This window comes from Nyctereutes procyonoides, unplaced genomic scaffold (genome assembly GCF_905146905.1).
Source record: "Nyctereutes procyonoides isolate TBG_1078 unplaced genomic scaffold, NYPRO_anot_genome, whole genome shotgun sequence".
NCBI lineage: Eukaryota > Metazoa > Chordata > Mammalia > Carnivora > Canidae > Nyctereutes > Nyctereutes procyonoides.
In genome coordinates, this window is record NW_026575131.1 from 45,011,405 (window position 1) to 45,022,953 (window position 11,549).

General features: G+C 51.2%; 1 protein-coding gene across 1 annotated transcript in view; it reads right to left on the bottom strand.

Moving 5' to 3' along the window:
* MAST3 (microtubule associated serine/threonine kinase 3) overlaps positions 1–5,000 on the bottom strand; it is a 39,234-nt gene extending 34,234 nt beyond the window's left edge. The window contains exon 1 of the mRNA XM_055344020.1: positions 4,949–5,000. Coding sequence (XP_055199995.1) covers positions 4,949–4,987 — 39 coding nt within the window. The 5' untranslated portion in view covers positions 4,988–5,000. The remainder of the gene's footprint in view (positions 1–4,948) is intronic.
* Positions 5,001–11,549: the final 6,549 nt, after the last annotated feature.

Sequence of the window (11,549 nt, forward strand, 5' to 3'; positions counted from 1 at the left end):
GAGGAGCTGGCATCTGACCCCGGGGCTACTTGCTGCAACCCCTCCTCCCACCCCAGCCATCTCCTTCCAAAGCCCCAGGCAGTCCTGGGTTCCCAGTCAAGCTCCCCCTCATCTGAGCTGTGTGACCCCTGCCAAACAATCCCGCACCTCTGTGCCTCAGTTTCTTCATCTGGGAAGCCTCCAGGTGACACAGGGTCCCAGGAGGAATCAAGTAGCAAGCTAAGGACCTAGCGCCTAGCGCCGGCGGAGAGGCTTCAATAAATCAGAGCCAAGACAATGATTTTGTGAAGTTAATAATAACCACCAGTGGAACCACAAATTTTAATTTGCTTCCAAAATACAGAAAGATGTGAAGTGGCAGAGAGAAGCGAGGGAAGGTCGGCAGCTCTCGGCAAAGGCTGGATGGAAAGCTAGGACCGCATGGAACTCTCCCGGCACCGCCCCCGGACCCTCTGCTCCCAGAGCCATCTGCTTCCGCCCTCAGCCCCCTCTTTGCAGGCTGTTCCCCAAGGAGTGACTCCTGCGTAGACTGGGGTAGGTGGGGGCCCGATCCCTTGGAATTGCCCTTTAAAGATAATATTTACGGCATCCTCTTCTGTTCTTGGCTGGGCTGGGCGAGCTGCCTCCCAGCCAGAAGCCTCAGCTCCATCCTGAGGAACCCCCAATCTGGAGAAGACAGAGCAGGGCGTGGACACCTACATACTGGAGGCATTAGGGGGTACCCAGAGGGAGAGAAGAGGCTGGAGCAGGCAGCAGGGGGGTGGGGAACGACAAGAGACTTCCTGCCCCCCCTCCCCCGGCTAGTGAGAATCTATAGGGTGGAAGTGGGACTCAGCCCAGTTGGCACCAAGCCCTGGGGGAAGTTGGCAGCTGCAGTGAAGGGAGAAAAGTCAGCAGGGACCACATAGCACCCGCCTGAGGGCTTTGGGGAGGAGCAGAATAAGTGGAACTGCGCTACAAGGAGGCAGGATGGACCTTCCGGGGAACCTCTTCAGCAGCAGCAGAGACAAAGTTCAGTTACAAGCTCTGGCCACCTCTACTGCCCCTAGATTTGGGGATCTGGTGTTTTAAAATTCTACCCTTTGTGAAGCAAGGGTTCAGGTGGGAGATGATAAAAATAATGATAAAATAATAAGAATAGGGCAGCCCGGATGGCTCAGTGGTTTAACACCACCTTCAGCCCATGGAATGATCCCGGAGACCTGGGATCAAGTCCTGTGTCAGGCTCCCTGCACAGAGCCTGCTTCTCCCTCTGCCTGTGTCTGTGCCTCTCTCTATCTGCATCTCTCATGAATAAATAAATAAAATCTTAAAAAATAATAAGAAGAATAGTAGTTCTAGCAATAACAGCCCGCTTTAACTGGCACCTGCAAGCACTGCATGGAAGACTGAGCTTAGGGATGTCTGGGCAGCTCAGTGGTTGAGGGCCTGCCAGGGGCACCTGAGTGGCTCTGCCTATGTCTCTGCCTCTCTCTCTGTCCCTCATGAATAAATAAATGAAAAAAAAAAAAAAAAAAAAGACTGAGCTTAACCCAAACCAGTAAGGCCCAGTTGCCAGCTCTTCCCTTGACAGAATGCAGACTGGTGGTGGTAGGGCCAGACCAGGTCCTGTTGACCACCTCCCAGCGTCTTACGTTGCCACAAGCAGGTTGGCCAGCATTCCCACCAGCTATTGCCTGCCCCATCAGTCAGTAACTGACAGGAACCCCCCTCCCTTCACCCCACCTTTCCTCAGGTTTTTATGAATTGACTCTTAGACCTTTGGCAAGTCAGCCTCCAGAGTATCTGATTGGCTCTGACCAGCAGGCTGCCACCTGATTGGCTGGGGGAGCTCCTGGGCCATTAAGGGGACTGTATAGTTAATACCTCAAACCAAGGCCCTCCCACCACCAGGTACCCACAGGAGCCAGACTGGCTAGAATTCCAAATCTCTTACTCTCCCACTCTGAACCTCAGTTTCTCCCTCTGAAAAAGGAGGCTAATAATAGCACTGATCTTGCGCTTTTAGGAGAATTAAATGCATGTACAGTGCTTTGCATCTGTAGGTGCCGGTTAACGTCAGCTGTTATTTATACTAATCTTTTTATTTTTAAGTATTATTTTCACTGGGACGCCTGGGTGGCTCAGCGGTTGAGCATCTGCCTTCAACTCAGGGCGTGATCCTGGAGTCCTGGAGTCCCGGATCAAGTCCCACATCAGGCTCCCTGCATGGAGTCTGCTTCTCTCTCTGTCTATGTCTCTGCCTCTCTGTGTGTGTGTCTCTCATGAATAAATAAACAAAATATTTTATTTTATTTTTTAAAAAAAGATTTTATTTATTTATTCATGAGAGACACACACACAGAGAGAGAGGCAGAGACACAGGCATAAGGAGAAGCAGGCTCCATGCAGGGAGCCGGATGTGGGACTCGATCCCAGGTCTCCAGGATCAGGCCCTGGGCTGAAGGTGGCGCTAAACCGCTGAACCACCTGGGCTGCCCTCTCATGAATAAATAAACAAAATATTTTTTGAAAATTATTTTCATTGTCTGGGGCACCTGAGTGGCTTGGTCGGTTGACTGACTCTTGCAGCTCAGGTCACAATCTCAGGGTCCTGGGATGGAGTCCCGTGGGTGGGCTCTGCTCTCTGGTTCAGAGTCTGCTTGTACCTCTCCCTCTGTTCCACCTCCTGGCATATGCTCTCTCTCTTAAATAAATAAACTATACCTTAGGGACACCTTGGTGCCTCAGTGGTTGAGGGTCTGCCTTTGGCTCAGGTCATGATCTGGGGATCCTGGGATCGAGTCCCGCATCAGACTCCCTCCGGGAGCCTGCTTCTCCCTCTGCCTATGTCTCTGCCTCTCTCTCTCTCTCTCTCTGTGTGTGTGTCTCTCATGAATAAATAAATAAAATCTTTAAAAAATATTTTTTCATTGTCTCCTACTTGGTAGTTCACTCCAGGCCCCTCCCTCCCTGGCTTCTGGCTCCCTCTTTGCCCCACACAGGCTCCAGAGGAGTCTTTCAAAGCCCTCAGGTCTGGTGTGTCTTCTCTAGCTCCAGGACTTTCCATAGCTCCCCATCACCCTAGGGGGAAAGTCTAACCTCTTTAAAATTTTGGTGCTGGAATCCCTTGAAGCAGACAGTCCCCTCTCGCCCCCAGTTCTAGTGCTGAGAAATAGCTTCTAGCTTCTAGTTTCCCCATACAACACACAGAGTTACATGCTTCTGAGCCTTGGCACAGGCTGTGCCCTCCACCCAGAAATCCCTCACCCATCTGGGCACTCCCTTGTCCCTCTGTCTCCATGGAGGAAGACCTGCTAGTGCAGGGCTGGTCTGGAGGGGGAGCCAGACCTGCCTAGGTTCAAATGCTGCCTACCTCACCTACATGCTGTGACACCTGAACAGTGGCTACGTTTCTCTGAGCCTCAGTTTCCCCTTTTGTAGCATGGGACTCGTCATCAGGGTAGGGATACCTCCTCCCCACGGAACAGGCCCCCACTTCCTGACGTCAGCAGCGCCCCCATTCGCCTACCCGATGGCAGTTTCTCTATTTTAAGAGGCCGCGGGCGGGGCTTGAATCTAACTGGGGCTCCAGGCGGGGCCTGTCCCCCCACAACACCCCACTGCTCACCGCCCCCTCCTCTACACCCAGACCCCTCACTCCTGCCTCTGGCCTCGGACTTCCCCCTCGCGGATCCCCTCCCCCACCACACCTGGAGGGGGTGGGAGTGTTTCTGCCTCGCAGCTCTGCCCTTGCTCTCCCTGACCAAACCCCTCCCGCCGCCCAGTCCAGGTTTTAGCCTCCTTCGGACTCTTCTATTTCCCCGTACACCCACCGCCACCTGCGCCGCCACCCGCGGCTGCTTCCTCTGCTCCAAGGCCACCCAGCAACGCTTGGTTCGGGCGCCTTTTCCAAGTATGCCTGAGCGTCCCACACTGCAGCTGACCGCTCCCTGGGGTCACTGATGCTCCCAACACGCTGGGAGATCTGGGGGAGCGGTTTCAGAGGTGAACACCCCGCTGCCTCTCCGCTGCCGGGCACACAGCAGGCACTCAATAAATGTTCGTTGTGTAAATGATGAATCTCCGGTTCCCGGATCGGCAACCTGGCAGCTTCTTAAGGGTGTGGTCTAAGCCCCAGAGGGTTTGGTTCGATCACCTTAATTCCCTTTGCACAGAGGCCCAGAAAGGTCAAAGAAGTGGCCCACCGGAGTCACATGGCCCCCGAGTGGGTTCAAACTCTGACATCTATGTTCTTACCTCCTGGTAACGCAGCCTCCCAAACACAATCCCAGGCCAAAGGGCAGAGAAGGAAAGCCTTTATGGCAAATGGGGAAACTGAGGTCCAGAGAAGCAAAAGTGGCTCCCACCCTCCCCCTCCACCCCCGCAGGCAGTTGGCAGTGTTCTGTGCAATAGAGAGCTATTTAAGGCCGCTGGATTGAATCCCTGTCGGCCCACCTCGAGTTTGTGACTCTTCCAGACCCCAGCCTCAGTTTCCTCGTTTGACAAACGGGCGCCTGGACAGCCCCGACCTCCCCGGCTCCCCTTAGGGGTGATCTGAGGCTGGGGCGCGGTGGCGCAGCAAAGGCACGAGACTGGCAATAATACACATTAATTAATAGTAATGTATCACTAGTAAAGAGATTAATACAGGGATGAACATATGGTGAGCGCGCAAAGGCTGCTGTTGCTTGCATTATTATTAGAACAGCTGGTGGGAAGGGGGGCAGCCCTCACTCCCTTTCTCCCACCGTAGCGCCTGGTGCCTCAGTTTCCCCATCTGTCAAACGGGGCATATCCCCTTCCCACCCGGCAAGAAGCACTTTGAGAAGCGGGTGGGCAGAGGGAGCGATCGGAGCGCGCGCCCCGCCTTCCGCCTCAGTTTCTCCAGACACCGAAGCCCCGCCCCCGGCTCCCAGGCCAGGTCCACTGCGCTGTGCCCTCCGCCCGCCCACGCAGGGGCCTCACCTGGAGCCCTCGGCGCCGCAGGAGGCTCGGCTCGTCCATGGCCCGCTAGTCCGCACCGCCCGGCCCGCCCCCGGCCCCGCCCCAACCTGCCAAGCCCCGCCACCCCGCGCCATTGGTCAGGCCGGTCAGCTGACGTGGCCTAGCCCCGCCCCCCGCGGAGCCCTCCTCGAAGGGCCCCGCCTCCGTCGTTGGATCTCCGGACAGCCCTTCCCAGCCCCACCCTACCCGCCCCCCACAGCCAAGATGAAAACATTTTTTTTTTGTTTTCAATGAATCCACCCAGAAGTAAGGGAACATTATCGTCCCCATTTTGCAGATGAAGAAACTGAGGCCCATAGAAGTTCATTAATGTGCCCAGGGCACACAACAAGGCTGGTTCTAGGGTGAAGTGAATGGGGCACTCCGTTCCCTGCAACATTTAAGAGGACCCACTAATACCAGTAATTAAGATACACAAGATTTTAATACCATAACTTAAAGAATCTAAATTAAGGTGGTGCGCCTGGGTGGTTCCGTTGGTTAAGCGTCTGCCTTCAGCTCAGGTCCTGATCCCAGGGTCTTGGATGGAGCTCCACCTTGACCTCCCTGCTCAGTGGGGAGCCTGCTTCTCCCTCTCCCTCTGCCTGCCTCTCTGCCTACTTGTGCACTCACTCTCGCTCTCCGTCAAATAAATAAATAAAATCTTTTTTAAAAAGATTCTAAACAAATGCAAAAAATGTGTGATGAACTAAACATCAAAATTTCAAGTAAAGATAGGATCAGACTCCGCCCTTGCCGGACCCTGCCTCACTTGTTTCACCCTAATCCTAGCCCTGGTCCCAATAAAACTTTCTTTATAAGCATGGGCAGGGAAGCCCGGGTAGCCCAGCGGTTTAGCACTGCCTTTGGCCCCGGTTTGATCCTGGAGACCTGGGATCAAGTCCCACGTCGGGCTCCCTGCATGGAGCCTGCTTCTCGCTCTGCCTGTGTATCTGCCTCTCTCTGTGTGTGTCTCTCATAAATAAATAAAACTCTTTAAACAAAATTTAAAAAAAATAAAAAAAAAAAAAGAATGGGCAGCCGCTGTTGTTGCCAGTTTCTGTTTTGAGGATGGCTGATTTTGCCAAGCCAACTGGGCACCTGGCTAAGTGCTTGGTGAGGACCACCTTTCACAGGTATCTGGTGATAATCGATCAGCCTCACTTTGCAGATAAAAGCCCCAAATCCCAAGACAGCATCCATGTTCTCTCTTTCCTTGGGACCCCCACTGTCTCTGCAGCTGCAGTTTCCCTTGACTGCCCCACTGCTAGACCTAGATATTACTGTCTCTTCTCAGGTGAGAGGAGACCCCAGGGGGGACCCAATAACCTTTGAGGTTCTCTAGGCTCCTACCAAATTACAATGGCCAGATTGAGTACATAAAAATAAAGGACGCCCTGACAACACTTGTTTTTCTCATCCACATTTTAAAATTGACATATAGGGTGCCTGGGGGGCTCAGTCGGTTAAGCAACTGCCTTTGGCTCAGGTTATGATCCCAAGGTCCTGGGATGCAGCCCCACTTCAGGCTCCCTGCTCAGTGGGGAGCCTGCTTCTCTGCCTCCCACTCCTCCTGCTCATGCTTTCCCAATCTCTCTCTCTGTCAAATAAATAAATAAAATCTTTTAAAAAATAAAATAAAATTGACATGTAATTCACACACCATAAAGTATATCTTTTTATATTTATTTATTATTTATTTATTTATTTAAAATGTATCTTTTTAAAGAGTACCACTCAGTGGTTTCTAGCATATTCTCAGAGTTGTGTAATCACCACCACTATCTAATCCCAAACATTTCATCAACCCTCAAAGAAAACCTTTACTCACGAGCAGTCACTCACGGTCCCCCCCACCTCCAGCCCCTGGCAACAATCAGTCAGCTTTGTGTCTATGGATTTGCCAGTTCTAGACATTTCACGTAAATGGAATCATACAGCACACGGCCTTTCGTGTCTGGCTTCTTGCACTCGGTACAATGTTTTCAAGGTTCTTCCATGTCAGAGTTTGAATCAGTACTTCATTCCTTTTTTATGGACGAATAATATTCCATTGTGTGGATGGACCACATTTTGTTTATCCACTCATCTGTTAATAGATATTTGAGTTTTTCCACTTTTTGGCTCTTGTGAATAGTGCTGCTATGAACATTCATGCACTAGTTATTACGCGGAAATATGCTTTCGATTCTCTTGGGTTTACACCTAGGAGTACAATTCCTGGGTTGTATGGTAACTGTATATTCAGCTTTTTCAAAAACTGCCAGACTGTTATGAGCAGTCCAAAGCAGCCACTGTTATGGGCTGAGTAGTGTGTTCTTCCAAAACTTGTGTGTTGAAATACTCAGCACCATTACTTCGGAATGTGACTGTATTTGGAGATAGGGCCTTTATGATTTTTTAAAAAACATTTTATTTATTAATTTGAGAGAGAGAGAGAACACGAGCAGGAGGAAGGGCAGAGGGAGAGGGAGAAGCAGACTTCCCACTGAGCAGGGAGCCTGATGCAGGGCTCCATCCCACAACCCTGGGATCATGACTTGAGCCAAAGGCAATGCTTAACTACTTGAGTCACCCAGGTGCCCTAGAGATAGGGCCTCTGAAGAGGTAATCAAGGTAAAATGAGGTTATTTTGAGTGGATCCTAATCCAATATGACTGATGTCTTTATAAGGACACAGAGGGCAGCCTGGGTGGCTCAGTGGTTTAGCACGTTCCTTCAGCCCAGGGTGTGATACTGAAGACCTGGGATCGAGTCTCATGTCGGGCTCCCTGCATGGAGCCTGCTTCTCCCTCTGCCTGTATCTCTGCCTCTCTCTCTCTACCTGTCTCTCATGAATAAATAAATAAAATATTTAAAAAATAAATAAATAAAAGGACACAGATGTGCACAGAGGAAAGGTCATGTGGACATTTGGGAAGATGCCATCTGCAAGCCAGGGAGAAAAACCCCAGAAGAAACCAAACCTGCCAAAATCTTGTTCTTGGACTTCTAGCATCCAGAAGTGTAAAAAAGTAAATTAATTACTTTCTTTCTTTCTTTCTTTCTTTCTTTCTTTCTTTCTTTCTTTCTTTCTTTCTTTCTTTCTTTGATTTTATTTATTTATTTGACAGAGAGAAAATGAGAGAGCACAAGCAGCAGGGAGCAGCAGGCAGAGGGAGAGGGAGAAGCAGGCTCCCTGCTCATCAGGAAGCCCGATGTGGGGCTCGATCCCAGGACCCTGAGATCATGACCTGAGCTAAAGGCAGAGGCTTAACCGACGGAGCCCCTCAGGTGCCCCAGGAAATAAATCACTTATTGAAGCCGCTCAGCCTCTTTGTTAACGGCTGCCCTAGAAAATTAGTACATCCACCCAGTTAAATTTAGTTCCAGATAAACAATGAATACTTTTTCAGTACAATGTCCCATGCAATCTTAGTAAATAGACATGCTAATTCTAATTTAATTGGGTGTGTTCTATCTGGCAACCCTTCACTAAATGGACTTCAGGCTGTAGCTTGCCTACCTCAAGTGACGAGAAGCTCACGCCTTGTAGTGCCCAATGGCTCTATTTGTGGTTTGTTCTGCCTAAAAATTCTCTTTGAGTCCAAGCTGAGATGGACATGTGACCTAGAGACTTTCATCCACCTCAGCCACTGTGATTGGCTCATGGAGGACAGGTAACTCAAGCTCAGCCACTCAGTCTTCCTTGGAGACTTTGGCTAGAATCCTGGGGAAATATAGGTTCCCTGTACCAGACAGAGGTGGTTGGACCAGGCAGATGGGGAGCTGCTGGAGGGAGAGCCACCAGAGAGGTATCAAATGCTCTTGCTCCATCTGGAGAAATCCTACATAGAACTTCCAAGATGACACCTTCAATGGGCAACAGGGGATATTTACTGACTGACTGACTGTATGAATGAATGAGTCAATGAGTGAAATTTCCCCTTAGCGAACACCTATGCATCCTTCATAACTCACTTCAAATTTTCTTGAGAAGCATCAGAGAACACTTATTGACTGAATAAGTTTTTCCCTGTGAACTTCTACACATCCATCAAAACCCTCCTCAAATGTCTCTAAAGGGCATCTGGGAGTGAGAGTTTGTTTTTTTTATAAACTTCTGTGTATTTTTTTTAACACAGAACTTCAACTCACCACCCTGAGATCAAGACCTGAGTTGGACACTTAACCACTGCCAAGTGAGCCACCCAGGCACCCCCACCTACTGTGTATTATTATTATTATTTTTAAATATTTTATGTATTATTTATTTATTTATTTATTTATTTATTTATTTATTTATTTGAAAGAGAGAGAGTGAGCAGTGAGCGGAACAGACAAGAAGACTGTGCTGGTGACCGCAGAACCCCTCGCAGGACTCGATCCCATCACCCCAAGATCAACACCTAGACAAAATAAAGAGTCAGATGCTCAACCAACTGAGCCACCCAGGCGCCCGTCCTGTGTATTCTTTAAAACATCCTCAGATGATCTTCTGGAGGCATCAGAAAGTCCTTGGTTGAATGAATGAAAAATATTCTTATTGGCGAATGATGCCTACAAATGTGTTTGATAAACAAACTAACAGATTTTCTGCCTGCAAACTAACTCCTACTTAACCTTCAACATTCTCCTTAGATGCCCTCTGGGGGAATTAGGGTCTCAGTGGCCACTCCTCCCACTGCAGGTCACTCACGATGGGAGAAAACGGAAAAAACGGAAGCCGAGGAGGGTGGGGGAAATTCTGTGGTCATTCCTGTCACGATTTCCATTTCCATTTCCGGGGGCCCCTTTTAAGCCGTCCTTCCTGCCCCCCCTTCCCCGCAGCTAGTGAGGCATCTGAAAGTAGGGCTGCCCTAGGGGCGTATCCCTGCTGTGTTTCTGGGGCAGCAGCGGGGAGGAGCCCATAAGGGCACCCTAAGGGCTTCCTGGAGTAGGAGGCAGGCAGGCTGAGGCAGGTGGGTGTGCAGATTTGGCAAAGGGAAGGTGAAGCGTAGTGAAGGGGAAGGTGAAATGGAGTGAACCTTGGGGCGAGCTTCGGACCGCGACTTTGATCAGGATAGAAACATCACCCCACGTTGGGCTGGAGTCTTGCTCACACACCTGCTACGGTTCCCCAGTGCACTTGGGAGAAAGCCCAGCCCTTTAGCCTGGCCCTTGAGGTCCCCATCTGCCTCACCACCTTCATGTCTCCTGTGGAGTCTCGGACCTGCCATGTTCATCTTGATGCTCCCCAAAGCACGTCCCTGAACTTTTAAGCCTTTGCTGTGTCCTCTGCCAGGAATGCTCTTTCAATCTATACACGCAGTGCCAGAGCCCCCTTCTCTGGGCATCCCTCCCAACTCTCCCTTGGGACACTCCCAGCCTCTGCCCCTCCCCGCACCCAGCCGTGACACCAAGGAGCCGGGGGCATCTGTGTCCAGCTGGGCCCCCGCCTCCACTTCCCTCCCCCGCTCAAAGTCTTCCCAGTGGCTGCTCTGACTCTGGGGGCCGGGAGAGAGCTGCGACAAGAGTAGAGGCCACTGGGGGTCCCCCAAACAATGATTAATTATATCGGCTGTCTGAGGGGCATTATCTGGCAGGAGCCAGCCCTCCTTTATCCTCGAGACAGCCCGTTTTGCAGATGGGGTAGCTGAGGCCTGGAAGGGCCAACCTGGGTGGAGGGGCAGCCCTGGGGCATGAGGCTTACTCCCAAGCAAAGCTCAGGCTCACCAGGGTGGGGTTGGGGGTTTTGTCTGAATCTGTCTCTTCATGTGCAGCAGGGGACTCCAGTGGTCTGGGCACCTCGGGGCTCAATTTCTCCTTCTGTGAAATGGGGCACATAGATGGTATCCCCTGGGGTAGGGGGCCTCGCGATCATCATGAGGAGGCCAGGGATTTGGCCCTATCTCCAACCAATCTCTTCCATCTTTCTTTATGTTTCTCTCAATCTGTCTCTGTCTCTCTCTGTCTCTGCCCCTCCACATCAGCTCTGCAGCCCACCCCGCCCCCTGGCCTGGCTTGGGCCCTGCTGCCCGTGAAGGCTGCTCTGTGCGGGGTCACGGGGTCCCCGTCCCCACTGTGCCAGGCCTGGGACACTGCCTCTTTGTTCCCATGGCTCTGACCTCATGGCCTCCCAGGCGCCTGACCCTGACTGGCCCAGCTGCCCCTGGGGACAGGGCTCCTCTGAGAATGGGCTTCCTTCCAGCCCACCTGGGCCTCAGTCCCCAGATGCTCTTCCAGGAGAGACCCTGGCCATGTTCCTCAGTCCCCCCCGCCCACCCCTCCGTGTTCCATGAACACTTTTGTTTGAGGTGAAAATCGCCGAGGATCCCTGGGTGGCGCAGTGGTTTAGCACCAGCCTTTGGCCCAGGGCGCGATCCTGGAGACCCGGGATCGAATCCCATGTCAGGCTCCCGGTGCATGGGGCCTGCTTCTCCCTCTGCCTGTGTCTCTGCCTCTCTCTCTCTCTCTCTCTCTCTCTCTCTGTGACTATCATTTAAAAAAAAAGAAAGAAAGAAAGAAAGAAAATCGCTGAACGTAAAATAAACCATAAACAATTTTAAAAATCTACAGTTCAATGGCATTGAGAACACTTGCTATAGTCTGCAACCATCACCTC